Raw genomic sequence first — 16,235 nt, 5'->3', positions numbered from 1 at the left:
CAACCTGTATTCTGTAGTTGTGCAGAGATATGTGAAGAATAGCACTGAGTGAGGATGAGACATACTGGGGTGGGGCAGGACAAGAAAGGTGAGAAAGGATTGGCTGGCTGGGAACACTGGGGAATGACACAAAGCATCACAGGGAAGCGTAAACGCTTCAGTGATGCAGTGGGCTGGGCGGTGGGGGTGGTGGGGGTGGTGGAGAGACAAGAAGGGGGTTGTATGAACAGAACTATGCTGAGGTTGCCTGGCAGTCTGAGTGTGCAAGGCAGAGGAATGCTGAGAGCTCCCCTTCTCCTTCTGAAGGCCTTGAGAGATGAAAGAATGAGGTATAAAGGACACCCACTTGTCCCTAGAATTTTCCCATTAGTTTTCCCTGTCCTCCCCAGACATGGCTGCCCCACCGCCCCTCTTCCCACCCAACCGTGAGATGGAAGCACACTTCATCTGGCAAATTTGAGGATTGCTCAGGGACTGAGACCATCTGTGTCATTCCCCCCTCTGCCCTGTGAATCCAGCTGTCCAGGGTGGTTTGCTTTCCTGGCAGGACTGAGCTTGTCCTTCAGTGAGGTGTGGAGGGTGCCACTGGGATACAGCCAGTGAAAGCAGCTGCACAGTGACATTTCATTCACTCATGCTCTGCCAGTGACACTTCTCTGCTGCTCTGCTCACCAGCTGACGAGATTCAGGCAGCTGGCATCCTTTTCCCTGGGTCCTCAGGTGTTTCTGCTCTGAAAAACCTCCCTGAGGCCTTTCCTGCATGGGGGAAAATCTACAAAGGATAGCTGAAGAGCCCGATGAGCACAGGGATGAACGTCTGGGAGACTGGCAAGGGTGAAAGGAACACAGGGAATAAATGACAGAGGTCTTCACTATGCCAAGCCCTGCTGGCAATACCTTTCCCTCCTCCTCCTCCTCCTCCTTTCTGTGCCTGGAGCTCTACCTGATGACAGGGAAGGAGACTCAAATGGACTAGGATTCCTGGTGGTACTTCTGTTCCTAATGCTGGGAAGGAGAAGGCACTAGCCTTCTCTATGTCACCCAACTCAGTGTTCCTGTGAAGAAGAAAGTTCATTGAAAGTCATGAGGAAAACTGTATGCAAGTGTTAAGCAGGAGACAGGATCAACAGGTGGAGACTGTGATATGGTGCTGAGTTTTAGATTTAGGATGAGAATAATGTTGATAACAGAGTTTTAGTTGTTGCTGAGCAGTGCTTACCTGAAATCAAGGACCTTGCATTTTCTCCTGCTCTGCCAGCCAGGAGATGCACAAGAAGCTGGAAGGGGGCTTTTCCAGGACAGCTGACCCAAACTGATCCAAAAGGATATTTCACACTGCAAACCATCGTGCTCAGAATATAAACTGCAGGGAGTTGGCCAGAAGATACCAATTGCTGCTCAGGGACAGGCTGGGTATTGGTCAGTGTGTAGTGAATTACTGTGTTGTGTGTCACTTGAGTTTGCTGACTATTATTCCTCTCTCTGTTTTCCCTTTCATTACTGTTATTATTATTATTGTTGTTGTTTCTATTGTTGTTGTTGTGATGATGATGATGATGTTTGTATCTCAACCCATGAGTTTCACCTGTATCCTGCTCTTCTCCACATCCCACTAGGACCAAGGCCAGAAGGGCTGCTTTAAGAGTCTGTTTGTGGGATGAGCTCTGAGTCATCCTACAGTATTGCCTGAAACTATTGGTCTGTCTCAATGCCAATGGCATGTTTTGGACAAAGAAATTATAAATCCACAGAGGGATCAAATAACACACTCTTGTAGACTAGAAATTCTTCCCGTTCTGCTTAGTTAGGATGGCATTGGATTGCTTTGGTAATTTTTGCCATGCTTAGTCCTATTATGGACCTCTTCCATTTTCAAAGGAATGTTCTAATCCTTACTTCTTTCACAGGATAAAACATACTTCTAAGAAAGCTGGGCAGTGATGCCAACAAAATCCATGCAGCCCCTTGGAGAAGTTGATGGCCTTGGACATGTGCTTTAGCCTAAAGGAAAATTTCCATCTGGACAGTGCCACTTTGGGTGTCAGTCCTCCAGGGTTCTCAAAACATGGATCATGGAATGGATGGGAAGGAAGAAGGCAGCAGAGGTGTAGGACAGAGGAAGAAAAGGAGGAGGTGACTGAGTAGGTGAAAGAAAAAGCAATGGAAGAAGGTGCGGACATTAGAGAAGGAGGAGGTGATGGAGAATGTGAAGAAGTGACAGAAGACAACACTGGAAGAAGGAGGTGGAAGAAAAGGAGGAGACCATGAAGGAGGTGACAGAGGAAAGTGGTAGAAGAAGAGAAGGAGTGGTAGAAGAAGGGAAGAAGGAAGGTGCAAAAGAAGGTGGTGGAAGAAGGTGGTGAAAGAAGAAAAGGAGGCTATGGAGAAAGTGACAGAAGAAGGAGGAGGCAATGGAAGAAGGTGGCAGAAGGGTGGTGGAAGAAGGCTGTGGAAGAAAAGAATGAATAAGTGACAAAGAGCGATGGAAGAAGGCAGGTGAAAAAGAGAAAGAGGAGACAATGGAGGAAGTGACAGAGGAGGTGGTGGTAGAAAGTGGCAGAAAACGAGAAAAGGGGGGGTGATGGAATAAGGCAGCAGCAGAATGAATTGGAAGAAGAGAAAGTGAGGGGATGGAGAAGGCAACGACAGAGGTGATAAAAGAGGTGGTGGAAGAAACTGGTGTAAGAAGAGAAGGAGGAAGAGATGGAAGAAGGTGGTGAAAGAAGAAAAGGCAGAGGTGACAGAGGTGATGGAAGAAGGTGGTAGAAGAAGGTGGTCAAAAATGTGGCAGCAGAAATGAAGGAGGTGATGGAGGAGGTGGTGAAAGAAGGCATTGGAGGAGGAAAAGGAGGAAAATACATAGAAAGCAACAGAAGAATGTGGCAGATGAAGGTGGTGGAAGAAGAGGGGGAGAAGGCAATGGAGAAGTTGACAGAAGAAAGATGCAGAAGAGGGTAGAGGAAGGAGGCAGTGGAAGAAGAGGTGGCAGCAGAATAAGACATCAAAAGAATGCAAAGGAAGATGGTGGAGGAAGAAGAGGGGAGGAGGCAATAGAGAATGTGGTGGAATAAGGTAGCAGAAGGAAGTGTCAGAAGAGGGGGATGGAAGAGGAGGAAGAAGGTTGCAGAATAAAAGAAGGTGACAGAGGAGGGGACAGGAGGGGGTGGCAAAAGATGGCAGAGAAAGAAAAGAAAAGAAAGAGAAGGTAAAAGAAAAAGGTTGTGGAAGAACACAGCAGAAGTAGAGAAAGAGGAAGCGATGGAGGAGGTGATGGAGGAAGCAATGGAAAACAATGCTCTGAGGACCCTTTATGTTGCCTAGAAAATACAGGTATTTTACACCCCAAGAAAACCCCTTCCAGAAATTGGAACCACTAGGGCAAGTGTTCCATCATTAAGTACTGTCCCTACTTCCATCTCTGCCTGAACTACCCAACAACACTGTGAGATAAACCCATCTTCTAACACACACCTTTATCAGATCAGACCCTCCCATCCTGCCCAAAAGGGGCTGAGATGCTTCCAGGAGACCTCTTATGCTCCAGAAAATGAAGGGATGCATTTGGGTAACTCTCCAAACTTATGCAGGACTTAAGCAACTCTGCCTGTCCTTCTCTGGGTCATGAGTGACACATTGGCAGACGGGTGACAGTCCAGAGAGATCTATGATAATCTTTGGTCTCTTACTGGGCTACAGTAGCAGGGAACTGTCCAGCACCAAGTCATTCCTGAGGATGAGAGAGATCAGATCAGATGTCATAGCCCTCCATGAATTTTTCTTCCATAAATGTGTCCCTGCTCTTTTTGAGGCCATGTAAATCTTTTGCAACCTTTCCCACAAAAACCTGTGGGAAGGACTTCACAGCTTCCCTAAAAGAGGAGGAAGTGTTTTGAACCAGCCCCAACCCCCAAGCTTTGCATGTTTCTCCCTGATTCTTGGACAGAAACAGACAACAAACAAACCATCCTTCCCCTGGCTCCTTAGGCCACTGTCTTGTGCTATGTCTTCTTTCTCTCTACGACACTAAGAATCCATGTTTCTGGCATGGATAGAATTAGAAGAAAAGCATTAGAGGCCATAGGTGAAAGAGGAACACTTGAAGAAAGAATACAACAAGAGGCTGCCAGAGCAGGTTTGCTCAGATGTGGAGAGCTTTGGAGAATGTAGCAGCTGCTCCTACACAGGAGAAACTTGAGAAGAGAGAAGCAGTGGTGTCCTCATGACCAAGCTCTGCGAGCTGTAAAAGGACTAACCTCAGAAGCTCCTCTGATTTCTGTTCACAGGAAGCTTTATCTCTGTCAGCCCATGGTCTCACCAGGTTTCTCTTTCCCGGGATCTTTCATCAGCCTGGACAAATGGATTTCCTTTATCTGAGTCCAGTGTTGACACAGCTGACTGAAATACTTGAAGTAGGAAGACGGAGTTCTAGAAATGCAAGCTGCCATTGCTTGTCCATTGATAAGACCTAGTAGAGCTGCCCTCAATACACCAGTCCTCCTCCTTCCTGTGCCCCTGAAACCACCAACTTTCTGCGGCAGCATCACTGCATGAACCGAGAGATTTGTTTGCAGCAGCAGATGTACAGCCTTGAGTGTATTCTTTCAAAGACCCTATAAAAAACTTACAATATGGAATGTTTAGCAGTGTATCTGATTACAGCCTGTCTTAATGCCAATGGCATGTTTAGGATAAAGAAATTATAAATCCACAGGAGATCAGATTATACATTCTGTAGACTAGAAATTCTTCTTGTTCTGCTTAGCTATGATGGCATTGAATAGCTTTGGTAACCTTTCCACAAATAGGGCTATTATGGACCTTTTGCTTTTCCACAGGAAGTTTCTAGTCCTTACTTCTTCCCCAAAATAAAACATGCTTCTAAGAAAGCTAGGCAGTGACCCCAGTTTAAAGGTCAACAAAATCCATGCAGCCCCATAGAAAAGTTGCTGGCCTTGGACATGTGCTTTAGCCTAAAGGAAAACTTCATCTGGACAGTGTCACTTTGGGTGTCAGTCCTCCAGGGCTCTCAAAACATGGATCATGGAATGGAGTAGAAAGAGTATTCCTATCTAATCTCTCACGCTATTCAAGCATCTCAAAAAATATGGCTTCTGTTTAATGTCTCATGAGAGTATCCCACATCTTTCAGGAGCGAACATGATGAAGTTGGCAGCTGCATGGAAAATGAAAAGGATTTTTCATCAAATGCGTTAAGCTTTAGCAAACTTTGCGTCATGACAGAAATCCTTCACCTTCCCAAGAAGGATTTCAGAAGAGCTCGCTACTTGTGTTCCCAGTATTATTTTTCATATACATTATATTCATAAACATCAGCATGACCCTGAAATTCTTCTGTGGCAAAAATGAGTCTCTGTAGAACACTCCAAAGATGAATAAAAAGCAGGCCTTGGTACTTTGGCAGGTATTTTCTTAGCGATTAGGAGAGAGAAATTAGGAAAAGTGAGCATTCCCACATTTGAAGTATATAACTTGGGGAGTGGTGGACGACACAAAATAGTTTTCATCATACTCCCTTTGGAAATTACTTGTGAGGAATTTTAGTTAGGAAATCACTGTTTTCTATATGACAAAACACACAGACACTATTCAAGGAAAGGGATAAACTTAACAAAGTTAACCAGTGGTTTGTTGGCTTTCTCCCATCTCCCCAAAGAAATGCATTGTATCTTTCTGTCCACTACCTACAAAATTCAGCTTCTGGTGAAAATATGCATTTCTAAGAAAGACATCATCAGCACAGAGGAATCTCAAAGGGGTTTGAGACTTCTTCTCAACAGGTGCTGAGTTTAAGAATGAGGCAGACAAACAACTAGGCATCTACCAAAGCCAAAATGTATTTTTAAATTGAAGGCTGCCCTCTGGAATAACTTAAAATAGCTCTCTGTCTTAAGAGAGGTTTATGATGAACAGATATATTATTTGTACTTTCTACTAGGGCCTGTTAATGCCCACGTTTGGATCTCCAAATTTTCCACTGTGTACTTTTTGTCTGGAGAAAACCTTGGACTAGAGATAAGGCCATATCCAAAAATGTATTTCTAGCAGCTCCTGCTTCCAGTCAACCTGTCTGGGCTTGAGGCTGAATCAAGACCATGAAGTGCCTGCTGTTTCTCGCCTTTATTGGGGCGGCTGGTGAGTATGTTTTTTACTTCTATTTCTGTAATGTAAAAGGAAGCTGATTTTCTGAGCAAAATGGCAAGGTAGCCTGTTGTGGGAAAGCCACACCTCGTTTCAACTTGCCGAAGTTTCAAGGCAGAGTCCTGCAACTTCTGTATTCTGTTCGCAATTGCTTGTGTCAAAGCATAAGGAATGAACACCTTCATAGGGGTTCCTGACCCAGCAACGCAGGAATGTGTCCATAGCTCACGAAAAAGACTCCCTCTCTCTTAAGAAACACACAAATAACAGTTCTGGCCCAGGAAGCCCTAAAGCAGCTGTACAATTTTAGACTCTGGGCGAGCGCTTGCTTCAAGGAAATGACATCGCGGACTTGTTTTGTACTTTTGTGTTCAGTCCATTTCTGCAGACAGGATCCTGGGGAAGACACACCTTTCCTCCGATCCATCAAGGAAATTTCTATGTTCTTCTGTTCACTCAGGGTGTAGCTGGACATGCTTTAGTTGTGGACTCGTGAGACACCAGACTAAGCCTGATCACCTTATTGGAGGGTGCAGCAAGTGAATGTCCATTGCACTTGCTCACCACTGCTACCCTGAGTTTTATAGAAGCGCAACCTCCAAGTGGGGTGCACAAGGTACCTTAGGCCAGGTGTTGACATGTGGCACTTCTTATCTCCCAGTTGCCTTCCCCACCATCGCTGAGGATGATGACGACAAGATCGTGGGAGGCTACACCTGTGCAGAGAACTCTGTTCCCTATCAGGTGTCCCTGAATTCCGGATATCACTTCTGTGGAGGTTCCCTCATCAGCAGCCAGTGGGTCCTGTCAGCTGCTCACTGCTACAAATAGTGAGTGGAAAAATTCACATTCTTCTCCAACTGACTTCTCTCTTCCAGCTCACTTCTAGCAGGAATTCAGAGTTATGAGATACAAATAGGGAAGTGGCTCTGTTCTGACCTGAGACAGCCAAGGGATGGATGGCTCATTCAGGAAGGTGGGCTGAGGCACCCAAAAGGGTTTTTTCCTTCTGCAAATGTTTCTGTCAATGCAGAGCACTTTCTGAAATGACAATGGAATAATCGAGGAAAAAGTTACGGGATATGATTTCTTGTCCATTCCATGAATCCAGCTAAAGCAGGGTCACTGCAGAACAGGAAGAGCAATGAGGTCCGGCTGATGAAGGTTTGCCTTTTTCCAGAATGTTTCTATAAATCACTGCAATATATTCCACTGCCATCTATACATAACCCTACAGAAATCCACCACCCCTACAGGGAGTGGGTAAAGATCTCAGTGTGGATTCCCTTGGCTTATGCAGGACAAGAAAGATAACCCACCCAAAAGAGCTACTGGGGCAGCGATGTTGAAACAAGGGCATCAAGTGACAGACAGGTTTCTCTAAAGCTGTACAAGGGTAGCAGAAAAGTACATGCCGTGCCTTCTCTTTTTTGCAGTCGCATCCAAGTGCAGCTCGGGAAAAATAACCTGGCCCTGACAGAATCAACACAGCTGTTTATTAACTCGGCTAAAGTCATCCGCCACTCTGGCTACAGCGCCTATACCCTGAACAATGACATCATGCTCATCAAGCTTGCCACCCCAGCCCAGCTCAGCAAGGCTATCCAAACAGTTCCTCTGCCCACCAGCTGTGTGGCCGCTGGCACCACTTGTCTGATCTCCGGCTGGGGCAACACACTCAGCAGTGGCAGTGAGTACTCTGTGGGAATGTACAGCCCCCTGGGGGCCTGCGAGACTCTCAAAGACCTCACCATTAATTCCAAACAGGGCAGGGTAAAGCACAGAGAAGTGCTGTGCAACAGGGCTTTTGGAGTGATGGGTCAGGGAACGACAGTAACCGTTTGAATGCAGTGATGCAAGCCTTTGCAAGGTCTGATATCTAATCCACTGATGACATCTAAACCTGCACCAGAGGAGAGGATCGTTGTCCTGAGGCTCAGCCTGCTTCCACCGTATGTGCCACAAGAGTGGCTCCACACTTGCCAACTGGTGATTTTCTAGGTACCAGAGAAATTAAGGTGGCTGCAGTGTAGAATGGTGGGCCTATAGGTAGAGTCTGTTCCATGTAAACAGAAGGAATCCATGCTGTGGTTACTGTTCAGATGAAGAGGGACAACTGCTGGAATAGGATGTCCAGTGACTACTTGCCTGTTAAAAAAGAACTTCTCTGGGCCATGAAAGGAACTCAGCGATGTCATCAACCATCTCTCCTTGTTTTCTTGTAGGTAACTATCCAGATGAGCTGCAGTGCCTGAAGGCTCCAGTGCTGTCTGCCACAGACTGCCAGAATGCCTACCCTGGTGAGATCACAGACAACATGATGTGTGTAGGATTCTTGGAGGGAGGAAAAGATTCCTGCCAGGTAAATCCTCTGCCTCTCCTGTCCCATTTGCTTCTCTCCTGCCTTTTCCCAGCCAAAGAGGCCTTCATGTCACACAATCAGCTCTACTCCCTGCCCTGGCACATCTGAATTTTTGAATGACAGCAGAGGTTTAGGGCACGCATATCCTAAGCATCTGACAAGGACGACATCCAGCAAAACCAGGCAGCTTCTTCATCCTTAGCTGTGGTGCCCTTGGAGCTCAAGTCAGGCATGCTAGCATCAGGGGGAGAGTGCTCATCAGACATGCAGAACTACATTCTACCTTTGCAGAATTTCTGTCTAGAGTAAGCCTGACAGAGGTTCCTTAAATGTCAGGGATTTCAGGGATCTCTGGCTCATTGCTCAGGCTGACTATGGCCATGCCATTGGCTGACTATCCATATCCTTTGTGTGCACAGGGAGATTCCGGCGGTCCCGTGGTCTGCAACGGAGAGCTCCAGGGCATTGTTTCCTGGGGCATTGGATGTGCCCAGAAAGGCTACCCTGGAGTTTACACCAAGGTCTGCAATTACGTCTCCTGGATCCAATCCACTATAGCCGCCAACTGAGACCCTCTCACTCAATGTGACCTGCTTTTTCTCATCATCCTTTCCTCTCTTTTGGGTCTGGACAAACAAACACCATGAAAAATTAATAAAGACTTTCAGGCACCCCTACTTTGTGCACTGTTTCTCTGGGAACTTCCCTCGGCTGCGATAAGGAGGACAGAGGCAGGAACGTCACTCTGGGCAAAGTAGTTAATAGTTGTAGTGCCCCTCAAGTGGTAGCATCTTGGAACACTTTGCAGACACATCTTTAAGAGTCGGTTACTTGCAGGCATTTCTGGAGCAGAACATCTTTTCTGCCCTTGTGAAAAAGAAAAAGAAGCTCTAGTAGTCATTCTGAAATTCATCCCCCAACTCTGCCTTTTCCCCTCCTTCCGCTGAAAACCCAACGAGCTGCAGCATGGCATCCTTTCTTTGAGCCTGCTTATACCAGGGTAGGGAGGAATGGAAGGGGGAAGAGGGTGGTGTTTTGCGAGGAGGTCAGCAGGAGGCAGGGCATTGAAGCAGAGACTTTGGATCTCCCATGTGGAAGAGCTGGTCCTTGCCATGAGACTGATTGGGTTGTCTCATTCTGTGCTTGCAGAGCCCCAGAACAAGGCCTTGCCATCCCACATCACAAGAAGGAAAGAAGTTCAGGAGAGAGGAAGAAGGGAAGTGAGGAGGGAAGGCAGGAAAGCAGCAAGAGGGAGGGAGTTAAGGTCAGGAGGGAAGGAGGAAGACATGCCAGAAAAGGAAGAAGGCAAGGAAAAAGGCAGGGGAGAAAGAAGGAAAAAAGGCAGAAATCTAGGAAAGAAGGAAAGCTAAAAGCAAGACAGGAAAGGAAGACTGCAGGAGGACAGGAAGAAAGGCTCAGGGAGTGATGCTAGCCATGAGTTTCTGCTGCAGCCTGGGGCTCTTTCCCTACAGTCCCATGCTCTGTCCCCACACACTGTGAAGACTTGGCCTACATCACATACATCAGAGTGTTCAGGTCACAGGGTTCTAGTGTGACTTGGGGACCCTGGTTCACAGCAGCGTGCGCATTCCCTGGAGACCAGGGGGACCAGGGGACCAGTTGGCCTTGTCCTTCCCGTTGGGGAGAAGGTGTGAACTCTTCCACATTGTGCTTCCCCAGAAATTTGTGTAGTAGACTGAAAGGAAGAAGAAAGGGATGAGGATGAAGGAAATAGGAGGGGAACAGGTGTGAGAGGACAGAGAAGAAAGGTTGGCAGGATAGACAGAAACACATTCAGGGAACAGCGTGAGAAGCAGTCTGTGAATGGCAGAGAAATGAGGTGAGGCAGGGAATACAAGAAGAAAGGAGAGTCAAAAAGTGATTCAGAGATGGGAAGGAAGAGGAAAGAAGTTAGAGACCTCGTAGAAGACAGAGAGACAGTACCACTCGTTTCCTAAAGAGCTGGATGACAAGTGAAGAAAATGGGTTACTGTCAAATACTGGGCTCCCTGCGCACTAGTGCCAGATCCCTGTTTGCATGCAAAGGTTTGTGCTATGTTGCTCCAGCTTTTGAGTCACTGTGAATCTTGTTCAGCACAGAAATATGTGCCTGAGTCATTGAGTAGGGCATGATCTATCTTCATAGATAAACGTTTGTTCTTAGTCCCATTACTCTGGATGTGATTTAGGAATTCCTTCTCAATATCTGCTTTGCCACCTTCCATTGAATATACAACCAACTGCAGAGAGGCATCCTTCCCAGTGGGCAACTTGTACCAGTACAGGTAACTGACTCCACTCAATGTTCCGGAGCAGTTCAGAATCACAGGGTCTCCCACTTGGATGACTGTATCTGGTGACTGCTGAACAGCCCCACCTGGAAAGAGAAGGGAAGAAATGTGGGAAGTGAAATGCCTTGAAGAGGACACAAAAATACATCCTTGAAGTATGTCATAGGATGCAGTGGTGTCTGGGTGTAAGAAAGCTGCGGGACAGTGTCCTGTTTCTCTGAAAAAGACACATAGGAGAAAACAAACAAACTAAGAATCAAACAAACCAGCTTCAAAATCAAATGTACATCTGTTTTGAAAAATAATGGCTTCAGGACTCTCACTTGAAGCATTAAAATGGGAAAGAAAAAAAACAAATTTGTGGGCCGACAAAGTTTTCTGATTTAAGAGGTAGAGGAAAAGTTCACCTTGTTCATTGCCCATCCTCCCCCTGGACGCCTTGGTGAAAGGACACTGCCAGCAATTGGGCACACCGCTGAAGCAGCAGCAGTGGCTCCAGTGCAAATGTTCAAGAGGAAGGGAAGCTCACTTACCCAGAGGAGCCAGGATGGCCACAAGGAACCAGTGGAAATCCATTGAAAAAGTCCACCTCCTTCCAGCAACCTGCCCCTGGTGACAGCACAGACACAGAGCTGTGTACAGAGGAAAGGCTGAGAGGAAGAGATACATGTGTTTGTGGGTGGGCAGGGGAGTGGGAGGGAGTCAGAAGTGTGAGAAGGCAGTTGTCTGCCTGGGAACAGTGGGAATGACACCTGCACGCAGTCCTGAGGTGCATGTACTCTACTCCACTGACTTTCTGCTGTGTGTGTGTGTGTGTGTGTGTGTGTGTATGAGTAGGTGGAGTTAAGTGTTATCAAAGGAGCATGATGGGGCTGTGTGGCAGCCTGAGTGTGGTCATGGCACAGGGATGCACAAAGAGGCACCAAATGAAGGGAAGAGAAAGGGACCTCAGGAATGCATGTTTGTGTCTGTGCCCACAGCTTTTCTCCTCTCTAGACATGCTCAGACACACAGACTCCCAAGCCTGCAAGCTGCAGAGTGGAATCTTCTTTGCTGATCCCAGTCAGGCCTGACATGTTGCCTGACATGGAAAAAGTGCTGACCTGTCATCCTGGTGTCTGTTGTTGCCTGACAGAGAGTAGTTCTTTAACTGTTCTTCTCTTACTCCAAAGGGGGATCTCCAGGAGAGAAAATGCTGTTTTTGGCTCTGCCCTGGGACTACCTCTTGAGAGACTGCACCCCAGAGAGATTTCTGAACAGAAAGGGTGTGCCCCAGGGGATATGCTGGTACAGACTTTCCTTCTCCATGCCAGAGAAGAATTGATACTCTTCTGCACTCCTTATCCAACAGGACAAGAACGGACAAAGCTGGAGAAAATAATGTCTTCTTGACACAGAGCCTTGTTCACCATCCCAAGGCAGTGGGAAATCACTGCCAACAGGAAGAGAGGCTGATAGTTTGTGTGCACTGGGTTGGTGTACAGAGGTCTGACCGAGACTCTGCATATCCATGCTGTGCTGCCGGCCAGCAGTGCAGGGCAGTGTAAGGTTTTCATGGACTTTTCAGTGAAGAAGTTCCCCTGTGTCCTTTCAGCTGAAGGGACCAGCAATGCCTCCAGCTCCCAAACCCTCTGTTGCAGGTCTAAGTATGTCCCATTGCATTTATTTCCACCAGCTGCCTACAGAAGATTTAGGAAAGATCCCAGATTCCTCCAAAGAAAGAAAAGGGAGAAAAGAACAAAGGGGGTGGGCTACATTGTGCAGGCAGCCAGAAGGAACTGCACACCCTCGCAACACCCCAGCACTTCAGTTGGGACTCGACTTGCTTTGTACGTGGAAAGGGACTCCATTTCCCATGGGATTCCCTGAGGAGTGCAGGTGACAGGGCAGTGCATAGTGAGCCTTGCAGAGCACATGGTATTCAAGGAGTTAGGGATCTCAAACAGACATGTCTGCTCTGTTGGGCCTTGTATTTAGGTCTCAAGAAGCCTGTATGTTAGCATGGGAATCTGCAGTGGGGGAACCTTCTGGAATGCCTGCTGCTGGCCTGTGCCACACACTGGTGTATGTTATATATGACAGAAAGGATCACAGAATCACAGAATGGGTAAGGTTGGGAAGGACCACAGTGGGTGAATCAGGTCCCACCCTCCCTGCTCAGGCAGGGTCTTCCTCAGAGCACGCTGAACCAGATTTTGTCCAGGTGGTTCCTGAATATCTTCAGGGAGGGAGACTCCACAAACTCTTTGGGCACTTGGTTGTAGTGCTTGGTCACCCTCACAACAAAGAAGTTCTTCCTCATGGTCAGGTGGAACTTCCAGTGCATCAGTTTCCACCCATTGCCTCTCGTCCTATTGCTCAGCACCACAGAGAAGAGCCTGACTCCATCCTCTTGACACCCTCCCTTCAGATACTTATATCTCTGGAGGAGGTCCTCTATCAGTCGCCTCTACTCTACTTACGGGCAGTCTGGCCCAGTTTCCTGAGCCTTTCCTCATGAGAGACACGCTCCAGTCCTTTAATTGTCTTCAGATCCCTCCACTGGACCTGCTCCAGGAGCTCCATGTCTCCCTTGTACTGAGGAGCCCAGAACTGACACAGCCCTCCAGATGTGCCTCACCAGGGCTGAGGAGAGGGGCAGGATCACCTCCCTCAACCTGCTGGCAATGCACTTCCTCATTCACCCCAGGATACCATGGGCCTGCTTGGCCACGAGGACACACTGCTGCCTCACGGACAGCTTGTTGTCCACCAGGACCCCTAGGTCCTTCTCCACAGAGCTGCTTTCCAGCACATCGGCCCTCAGGCTGTACTGGGAAGTAATGTGGAGTTATTTGTCCCCAGGTGCAGGACCCTGCATTTGCCTTTGTTCAGTTTCAGACGGTTCCTCCCTGCCCATCTCGCCAACTTGTCAAGGTCCTTCTGAAGGGCTGCACAGCACTCCAGTGTCTCAGCCACTTCTCCCAGTTTTGTGTCATCAACCAACTTGATGAGGAGACTCTCCACCTGTTCATCCAAGTCATGGATGAATAGAACACTCTCTCCTGTTGGAAAATTTCAGTTAGCTGCACAGCTTGCTAAGACAATCTTTGGGAAAGGTAAACTGTGTGTGGATCAAGGGGTGGAAGGCATTGGTCCTGACCCAGAGAGCACTGTACATGGAGGAGTTAGTGATGCACATAACAGTTAATGGGAGTAGGCACAGGCCTGTGCTGTGCTGCACACAAACCACAAACCTTGGTTACATAACAACCAGAGAGGAGTTGTTGCAACAGAGGAGCATGTGGGCAGCTCCCACTTGGAACTGGCTACTTCGACACCTGCCTGGTCTGGCCTTGCCTTTATGTAAAGGTGCACCAGGAACTTCTCACGCAAGCATCCTTTCTGTTCGATAGTGAGAATAAACTCTCAGCATCTAAGAAGAGGAAGAAGGGAAGGCTAGGAAGCAGAGGAGGTAAAGACTTGGAAGCAATCTCCCTGCCTTGTACAGCACCTGGAAGGAGGAAAGCAGGTCCTGTTTGTGCAGGGAGAGGTTTGTGCTCAGCTGCCTCATCAGCCTAGCCACTGTGTTTCACTCTCAGCACAGTAATACATGCCAGAATCGTTGAGAAAGGCATGCTCTATCGAGAGGATCATACTGTCTCCTTGTATCTTACTGGCCTTGAAATGGCTCTCGAGATCCTTCTCAACAACTGCCTTAGCACCTTCCACTGCAGAAGCCACTGGGGTCAGCCTGGAGTCCTTCCGCGAAGGCAGCATGTACCAGTACATTGCTGTGTTGGAGGATTTCTTCTTGGAACATCTCAGAGTCACAGGGTGGCCTTCTTGTATCACCGTGTCTGCGGACTGTTCCAGAGCCAACACTGGAAGGGTAAAGGAGTAGCATTAAAGAGAAGGAAAAAATGGAAAAATGTGAACTAGGCACTGTGAGTTGGTAGAGAAGAGGGTGCACAAAGAATTAAAAATAGACCGCCATTGCAGGAGATTTGAGGATTGCTTCCCATCTCGTTCATTGCTCATCCTCAACACTTTGTGGAATGAAACACTGCCAGCAACTGAGTACCCAGCTGGGAGAGCAGCAGTGGGATCAATGCAGGTGCTCAGCAGTGAGTTGAGTTCACTTACCCACAGGGGCCATCATGGCCACAAAGAAACAGCAGGAAACCATGGGGGAAAAGCCCCTATCCTGTCAGCAACCTGTATTCTGTAGCTGTGCAGAGATATGTGAAGAGTAGCACTGAGTGAGGATGAGACATACTGGGGTGGGGCAGGACAAGAAAGCATAAACCCTTCAGTGATGCAGTGGGCTGAACGGTGGGGGTGGTGGGGGTGGTGGAGAGGCAAGAAGGGGGTTGTATGAAAAGAACTATGCTGAGGTTGCCTGGCAGTCTGAGTGTGCAAGGCAGAGGAATGCTGAGAGCTCCCCTTCTCCTTCTGAAGGCCTTGAGAGATGAAAGAACAAGATATAAAGGACACACATTGGTCCCTAGAATTTTTCCCATTAGTTTTTCCTGTCCTCCCCAGACATGACTGGTTCAGTTCCTGCCCCACCGCCCCTCTTCCCACCCAGCTGTGTGATGGCTCTTTTTTTCCTATGTGGTACTGTGAGCACAGTAAATAACATCAGTGAGAGGCAGGACCAGGAAAGACACCCCAGCAGCCCAAGCATTTCAATGTCTCAGGGCTCTCATGGATTTTGCAGTGAGAGGGAGAGGGGAAGAAGGTAAGTTCCTTTGTAGAGCCCAGGGACAGTCAATGAGCTGACATGGGAAGAAAGAAGGGATCATGTGTGGCCCAAAAGGAGAGACATGAGGGAGAAAGGTGCTGAGGATCGGAGTCAGGGTGACCTCTCCCTCCACTTTCCTTGCTGACAGGACATAGCCCAAGTTCCTCCAGAGACAGTTGGTCCGTGGGACCTAGTGCCAAGCTGGAGAACCCTGGCTGACTCAGCCTGGTGCTGCCTCTGGGACCGGAGCTTCTGGGAGTTCTGCTTTGGGTGCACACTTCATCTGGCAAATTTGAAGATTGCTCAGGGACTGAGACCATCTGTGTCATTCCCTCCTCTGCCCTGTGAATCCGGATGTCCAGGGTGGTTTGAGCTTGTTCTCCAGTGAGGTGTGGAGGGTGCCACTGGGATACAGCCAGTGAAAGCAGCTGCACAGTGACATTTCATTCACTCATGCTCTGCCAGTGACACTTCTCTGCTGCTCTGCTCACCAGCTGACGAGATTCAGGCAGCTGGCATCCTTTTCCCTGTGTCCTCAGGTATTTCTGCTCTGAAAAACCTCCCTGAGGCCTTTCCTGCATGGGGGGAAATCTACAAAGGATAGCTGGAGAGCCCGATGAGCACAGGGATGAACGTCTGGGAGACTGGCAAGGGTGAAAGGAACACAGGGAATAAATGACAGAGGTCTTCACTATAC

General features: G+C 48.0%; 1 protein-coding gene across 3 annotated transcripts in view; it reads left to right on the top strand.

Annotated features, from left to right (window-relative positions):
• Nucleotides 1-9,198, top strand: part of LOC127468069 (trypsin I-P1-like) — a 47,368-nt gene extending 38,170 nt beyond the window's left edge. For all 3 annotated transcript variants that reach the window (XM_051780870.1, XM_051780869.1, XM_051780863.1), the window contains exons 2-5: nt 6,821-6,989; nt 7,596-7,849; nt 8,385-8,521; nt 8,941-9,198. In XM_051780870.1, coding sequence (XP_051636830.1) covers nt 6,821-6,989; nt 7,596-7,849; nt 8,385-8,521; nt 8,941-9,090 — 710 coding nt within the window. In that variant the 3' untranslated portion in view covers nt 9,091-9,198. The remainder of the gene's footprint in view (nt 1-6,820; nt 6,990-7,595; nt 7,850-8,384; nt 8,522-8,940) is intronic.
• The last annotated feature ends 7,037 nt before the right edge of the window (nt 9,199-16,235 follow it).

This window comes from Manacus candei, unplaced genomic scaffold (assembly GCF_025592945.1).
Source record: "Manacus candei isolate 608988 ecotype Guabito, Panama unplaced genomic scaffold, ASM2559294v1 h1tg000014l, whole genome shotgun sequence".
In the NCBI taxonomy this organism is placed as follows: Eukaryota; Metazoa; Chordata; class Aves; order Passeriformes; family Pipridae; genus Manacus; species Manacus candei.
This window is presented reverse-complemented; position numbering and strand designations above follow the sequence as displayed.